Genomic DNA, 8100 nt, shown 5'->3' with positions numbered 1-8100 from the left:
GTCGTCGACGGTGACGGTGGCGGTGGTGTCGATGGTGGCGGTGGCGTCGACGGTGGCGGTGGCGTCGACGGTGGCGGTGGCGGTGTCGTCGACGGTGGCGGTGGTGTCGATGGTGGCGGTGGCGTCGGCGGTGGCGGTGGCGTCGACGGTGGCGGTGGCGTCGACGGTGGTGGTGATAGGTCTTGTGCTTGAAATGGTCGACTCAGGCCGTTGTTTACGATAGGCATAGCAGTAGAACGAGAACGCGAATGTTTCAATCGAACTCCTGTTTGCACAATCTGCAATATCCGTTCCATCATAGAAGTCAGGACCATTTTGTCCAGGTACGAGTTCCGGTGCAATAAACGCGCCTTCGATGCTTGACTGATACAATGATTGTTCACATAGCGTCCCGCTACAAGGTCCATAGCAATAGAATGCCGCTTCTTCTGTTACGTTGTTCATGTTGTTGTTGAAATATCCACCGTTGGAATATCGATATTCAAATAGACAGTTGTGTTCTCGAGACCTTCACTGCATCGGTACTGAATACAAGCATAGTAAAAATCCTGCACACCGTCATTTGCCTTCTGAATTGTAGTGGAGAAGGTGAAGTAGTAGTTAGATCCCGCCGTGGACCATGCACTTGTTGCTGTGATGGCAGGCATGTTCGGAAGGTCATCGATTGTGGGCGAAAAATTATACCCGTCAGTGAATTTTATTCGTGCAGTACACAGATTTGTACCGTCTGGTATGGGCTCATATGCTGGGAGGCTGGGCTTGATGAAATGGAACGCTGGCTGGTTGATATTCGAGTTCTGGCATGTTGATAAGTCTTGGTAGAATCCACCATTTGAATTGGAAATAAAATTGATGAAGATATCTTTTTCGTTAGGTAAGACTTCATAATTTATAGCAGTGTGCGCCGCTTCAATCACTGGGGAGTAATTCGGCAGTTGTTTTGGTTTTAAGTTCGTTGTTACTGGAATAGGGATCCCACCAACCGAAACTGTTTCCGTTGATTTAAGATTAATGAATCCGACAAGAACATTGGTTGGATTATCTGGATTAAAGTCAATGCATCGAACCTCGAAGCACGTGTTATCAAGATCGATTGTATACGGGAAGTAGAGTCTCAGCCTTTCGTTGTTTGGTGTATAGGCAACGACCCCTGGAGTGAATGTGGCTGGATTGGAAGCATCAGCTGGGTTCGCGTAAAAGACTCTCGCTTTAAAGTAGCACCTGGGTACTCCCGGTATCTTGTCAATGTTATACCAGTTTCCGGTATTTATCTGTGTCAGCAAATCATCGGTAAGACTTATCTGTCGTTTTCGACGATTAGCATTTGTTGTTGGAGCTAATACCCATCGTCCGGTAGCTTCATCTAGTAGCCAAAGAGCCATTCCCTGACGTACCCTGAAGACGACTTGACCGGTCAATGGATCACCTGATTCTGTTCTTAGATTGACGTTGAGAATGCCATCCGAGAGTAGAGGTTCCCCATCAAAGGTAAGAAACTGACCGATTTCATCAGTTAACGGGTCATTGACACTAGGTGCAGTAATGCTAATTTGTACTGACTGGCTGTAGGGATTTCCCGCCATATCCGTGATGGAGTTGGCTGAGATGAAAAGCTGAGCCACTCCCTGATCTAAATTTTGAGGGTCATCCGAAATTGAAAGTGTGTTGTCCACATTGGGGTTAACAGTTACTGGGTTAGCCGCTTTGATCATTTTGATTTCTACGTATAGTGTACCTCTGTATGTCGCAGGAAGATCAATCACTTTAACAGCCGCTATGTACTTTCCCGATGGATCCGTCACTTGTATCACGACCTGTGTTGCGGCTGGTATTGAGACCTTAAACAACCCCGTGCCGTCGGAGACACCTTTCCCATTCATATCGATACTAACGGACATGCCAGAAAGTGGTGCCAAAGTCAAGCTGTCCTTCACATTTCCGACAACTGTTATACCGTTATCTTTGCAGCATGCACAGCTGGTGACGTAGGATACCTCTTTATTCCCAAACAACCCGCAGTCAACATTGCGAATTTCCTCGACGGGACATATGATTCCATCATCGGGGCAGGTTTTATGGCGGTAGATGTTGTATCGACATGTCCCGGCGGGGCAGGTTCCTACGTCATAGGTACAGTCGCCGACCAGCGTTCGGTTCGCTGGGATTCTGGATGATTTGTACTCTGAAATACAGAATATAGTTCATGTTTATGATTCACGATCGAGTTTTGTAGAATCATCCAAATATTATGGCACATTCTTATTTTGAATCAAGCAAATTCAAGTGATAAGTATTGCATTAATATTTTCACAATACAAAAAAAAAATGTTATTAGTGTTAATGCAGCTGACCTTACTAAGAAAGACATGTTATGTACGGAAATGAAATTAATGTGTAATATTAAAATGTACATGCACATATATCACTAGAAGAAGTAATACATTAATATATTTACCTTCTGACCACGGTCTTATGAAACTGTTATCACACAGCGGGTCTAAAATGAAATAGAATTTATGAATTTATGAAAAACCTTTCAAAATGAAAATTGATGAACTGATGAATGTAAATAAAATTGGCTTAAGACCATAATATATATCAGGCAGCCCTGTATCAGGCCGAAATACAAGTCTTAATATAATACAACTGTTTTAAAGACCTTTAATAAATATTAACATGGTTTTCAATAATGTGTCATTTTTTTCTGAATTTAATACGAACTATTGAGCAATACTTTCAAAATAAGTAAAAATAATCGAAAGTAATAAACAATGGCATAATTATTATTTTGCATGGTTGCATACACTTTATTAAAAACTAAATAAATATACTTAACGTAGGAAATGTACGATATACCTTTTCTAGAATACTAGAATATTAACAACATTTGGATGAACATTTCTGGCTCTATTGTTAAACCGAATTGATGTGAAGAATTTGATAAAGTTATTTGGGTGATTTTGAAAAATAGAAACTGAACAATGTAGACATTTTCGAAGACCGTAGTTCATTAGTATGTGGTTGGACAATTGGGAATAATCTTATTGTTCAGTGTATAGTGGAATAGTTAAGTTCAAGAGGAAACAATAAAGGGGATAATAATACAAACAAAGTGAAGTTTCAAGCTCTTCCAGCAGGGGAGATAATGTACATAATCTCTTGCGGATTAGTGTTACGGAGAGTGTAGAACAGTTGACGTCAAGGAAGAACAGTTTCGGATATAGGAGAAAAATAAATGTCAAGGGAGAAAAGTTTTTGATGTAGGAGAAAAGTAAAGGTCAAGGGAAAAGTTCGATATTACTGAGGTGAGAAAATTTTAGGTCCGAGTGTATTTTTTTTTTCAGATCAAAATAGTCTATAATAGTTAATTCTCTATGGGATTCGTTTGAATATACTGAAAAGCTGTAGTAACACAGCAAAATGATAATTATTAATGAAAAATGGCAAATAGTATAAAGATTTACGATTTTAAAAAATGTTTTAAAAATATGTGGAGTGTATAGATTATGCCCCATGTAAACTACTCCATACTACTGATGTTTGATTATTACAGTGAATGAATCACAGCAATTCTGACTGCGATATGGTTTAACGATATAGGGGACATTATTGGAGAGTGGATAATAGTAATGACGAATGTACACAAATTCGAACGGGTAAAAAAGACACGCATTTTCCCGGTGAGCGATATATTATCTAGAGAGATTATCATTATAACATTTTTAGCAACAAAACGAACATTAAATGTATTACCTTTAGGGCAGACTGGACAGCATTGGCCAGGTGGAATGTACGCATTTTTGCACTGAACTTGCTTACAGCGTACAAATCTACATTTATCTGCAAGTAAAGGCACATATTCAATACATTTGCCTTCAATGTCGGTGCAGTTGAAATAAAACTTTCATTTAAACATATTATATGGGTACTTAATTGATGAAAAGGTACATTGATTTTAATCTGTTCATCAGTCTGTTAATTGCATTATTTAGAGAAAAATGCGCGGACTAATGATTAATTCCACGTATGTTATTCGTATATATACCTGATGGACACACGGGGCAACATTGTCCTTTTGGCACATATGCACCTCTGCATCTCATCGGCTTGCATGAGACTTTCCGACATTTACCTACAACCGGGTAGGAAAAAACTTAGGGCATCTTTATGTGAATTTCGAATTTACTCGTTTAATAAGCCGAATAAAATGAACGGAAAGCATTGACAAGCATTAAAAGCTGTAGCCGCGAAAATCAAAACAGCACGAACGATAACAACAGCAGCAATAATAATGACAATAATAATAATAATAATAATAATAATAAAAATAATAACAACAGTTCAAGATGCTTATCGTTGGTAGGTAGAAAAAGAAGCTCACAAACATTAAATTAAGGAGTAGTATGTGTTATAATTTATATCATATTTGTGGAAATTTATAATGCACCACACCGAGCGCACAGTTCTATAGCCATTCACTTAGTGCAGTTAGCAGTTACAGACATATTTTTTGCATTTAGTTCTGGTAAACCAGTTAACCAAGGAATAATTAGTGTAGGATAATAGACCGCCGTGCTTTGACTGACATTCTGTTTAACATGACATCAAATTAACAAACATACAATACACAATTAAGAACCACCAAAACAACATTAAATTTCCATGCCGATATCACATACCGATTCGTTACGTTTTCCATACCTTTTTTCGGTGGTTTACCGTGCCCTTCAGTCAAGGTCACCAAAGCCAGCGTCACCAACACCACCAATACACATGTTCCAGTCTGTAAATAATACGACGCTTATTCTCGTTCCTGTTTACATGATACGTTAGTTTATGTGTGATAAATCATTTTGACAATAATGCTTCGACATTAAATTATTGGAAAATATTCAAGAACGTATATACATTCGATTTTTTTAATATAAAAACGCAGAACTGTATTTATATCGGGTTACCTTCATATCATTTCATTATCAACTAATCGCAAACAAATTATATGTTGAACAAATCCCATTAAAGCCTAATAGATTCAAGAGACTTATTTCTATTGCAAACCCTTTACAAATCAATGTAAAATAAATAGCCTTAAATTTAAGTGGAAAAAAAATGTTAATAATCTACCTTCATAGTATTCCTTCAAAATTTTCTGCTTCTTGTTTAACCAATATTGTTTATGAATTGTGAACATCTTTTTATACGTTTCCATCCCGGATGTTTACGCGTAGAAAAGCAATGAACTACATCCTTCAGTTCACGACCCTTCAGTTCACTGTATCTTTGATCATCGCAATAAACCAATCAACACAGTCAGCCAATCAAAAACAGGCCGAGAGGGTTTCTACCTAGATGGAACGTTTGATACGACATTACCTACCATTACCCCCAAAATATGTAAATGGATTTTTTAATTGAAAACACGCTTAGTTTAAAATAGAAACAAGCGATTAAAATGTGTCATCCGTCAATTTGATTACATCTTGCGTATAATATATTTATGTACACGGCTTTATAGTAATTTAACTGAATGGTTTTGTAATTATTTAAAATTGACAAAAAATAAAACTGTACATAAATTCACACAGAAAACTAATTGAAGTACTATGTTCGATGAGCATTGCCTCTTGATAGGTTCTCACATTGTTCTAAAGTCGATTGGAATCTGTCGATTGGAAGTTTAAAGTTTTTTTTAATTTCTAAACGTACCTGGATAATTATTACTTCAATTTTCAATGCAGTATTGGATTTTCGTGACCTAAACGACGTTGTATGCACATTTGTTAAGCTCATGTTGTCCACTACAAGCATCATATGTTTAAACCAACTATATGCTTTATCCAACGGCATGTGAACACAATTATTATTAAGGATGTTACTTTACTAAACCAAATAAATGACCAAAAAATTGTGTAATGCTGCCAATAACTATAATTTTTTTTAAATATATTTCCAAATCGTATTTAGAAAACACATTTAAAAGATATGAATGACTCAAATGTATGGTATGGTAACGAAACAAAACAGAAAACTAATCTTATATAAGTAAACATTTTGCGGTTAAATATATTTATAAAAAAACCCGCAAGCTATTGATATAATTATTTTAAGTTCAATATGTTATGTTCAACTGTCTTAATCAAACCTTTGTTTGAGGTGTTTAAGTGTTTGTGCTGTTTTGCTTTATAACTTGTGATGTACAAACTTTTACCACGTTAACAGTTTAGGAAGATCAACTGGGGGCGTTAGAAATATCACAATGTAAAAAATGCACCGTTCAATTTTTAATTCGTTTCCATGTCTTCGGTCACTGTGAAGGTCTCATTTAGGAATAATATGTCAAATAAGTGGGAAAAACTGTCTGTCTGTCCGTTCGTCAGTCTGTCGTACGTTCGCCCGTCCGCCTAGCTGTCCGCCCGAGATCCAGATAACAACTTTTGCTGACGACAAACGAGGCCAGTGACTTTATTGTCCACACGTACCTAGTTTTAACATAGAAAATCAATTATACTTTCATAGACATGTACAGCATCATATACAACCAATAAAACATTAACACCCAGATACGATATTTAATTAGCAAAAACAGCATTAATGTAATGTTCTTTTTTTAAATTCCGTTTTATGCATCGGGTCATCTTAGGAGTCCAATATTAAGTTATGTGTTGGAATTAATTTTAATCCACCACATTGTATGTTCATATCATATATTTTTGGTAATGTGAAATGTTATAATGTATGAATATAACACCTTGGAGGATGATTGTACGTATAGTCAACCAGAGGATGTTGTTGTCAATTTATTCGTTAACATCAAGTATAAATATAATGTAATTGACTGCTGAGGACATCGATATGGATCAGTAAACAGGATTTAATTGAGTGTTTTAGTTCTGCTCCAAAGGTTTGATGTAAACACTTTGTTGGTTACTCCGAACGTATATAGCAAATTAAATATTGCAAATACGATCTAAACTGCATGTTTGGTTCGTGTATTTAAATCTAATTAAGGATATATTTAATTAAAAAATGTCAATATACTTAATAGTCACTTGATAGAAATTTCCGTCTGTTTAATCATTGCAGAAATTGCATTGCGAAGATATGGATTTAATGGACATGATGCATGAAAAAGTATGCTTTTTAGTTTTTGAAAGCACATGGATATTTTAATAACACGTTTTTATTAAATGGGCAGCAAGTACTTTAAAATACGTAATACAAAAAGACATCGTATGGCGCAAATTACGTGACTCGTTTACTTCATAAAAAAGTCTAAACTGTACACATGCCGTCTGGGTCATCATTCGAGGTCACAGATATTGGCCCACAGTTTTACCTGCAATTTAGCAGAATAATGCCCTTATTGTAGATCAGTTCATTCCTAAATGTATTGTCCTGATATTGGTTATGTTCCGTGTAATGTGCTATGCATTTCTAGATGTATGGTTCTTTTGGGTATTCACAGATGATTGTCATTTGTTTGCAAGCTTTAAATCAAGCTCCTAATTAAACACAAAATTATAATATTAAATACTGAATGGTCTGTAGATGAAGGCCCATTTTTCCGAACAGCCCTTAGGTAAACACACTTGATAATATTTTAACCAATTAAAACAAAAACATTTATTTAGAAACCATTAACCAGTGTTGTTATTGTTTACGTCAAGTCATGTAAATATTTGCGACATTCTCTGATAACTAGCTAGTGGCAAATAACTGTTCAGCTTGGTTGAGCCTGTAAAAGCATGCTCATATAAGATATCCTTTCATCACGAAAAATATTTGTAATGAGTCACAGCACTCAACTTGAGTATGTGGATGATATATGCCACGACTGATGACAAGCCGCTTGGAGCTAAATTGATTTCGCTGATTTCTTGGTAAAGGCTTGTTTTTGTTTGTTCCCACCTACCTACGGAGAAGGCGCATTGAGCGCCAGTGCTAGCAAGTAAGTAAGTAAGTAAGTAAGTAAGTAAATTAATTATTATCGTGACATGTACAATATAACAAAACATCAAATTAATACATGAACACATTATTTTGCACCGACCCGGTGGGCCTATAAGTCACCAAAACAGAATATTTCAAATTATATACAAT

The 8100-nt window shown here is 36.3% G+C and overlaps 1 protein-coding gene across 1 annotated transcript in view; it reads right to left on the bottom strand.

The window, feature by feature from the left end:
• Positions 1-431: 431 nt before the first annotated feature.
• The window catches only part of LOC127880217 (uncharacterized), a 39047-nt gene continuing 31378 nt past the window's right edge, over positions 432-8100 (bottom strand). The window contains exons 4-5 of the mRNA XM_052427498.1: positions 2456-2497; positions 432-2182 (exon numbers count right to left, since the gene is read on the bottom strand). Of these exons, the coding sequence (XP_052283458.1) occupies positions 441-2182; positions 2456-2497 (1784 nt within the window). The 3' untranslated portion in view covers positions 432-440. The remainder of the gene's footprint in view (positions 2183-2455; positions 2498-8100) is intronic.

This window comes from Dreissena polymorpha, chromosome 1 (genome assembly GCF_020536995.1).
Source record: "Dreissena polymorpha isolate Duluth1 chromosome 1, UMN_Dpol_1.0, whole genome shotgun sequence".
NCBI classification, from domain to species: Eukaryota; Metazoa; Mollusca; class Bivalvia; order Myida; family Dreissenidae; genus Dreissena; species Dreissena polymorpha.
The sequence above is the reverse complement of the archived record's forward strand: the minus strand, read 5'-3'. Positions and strand labels throughout refer to the sequence as shown.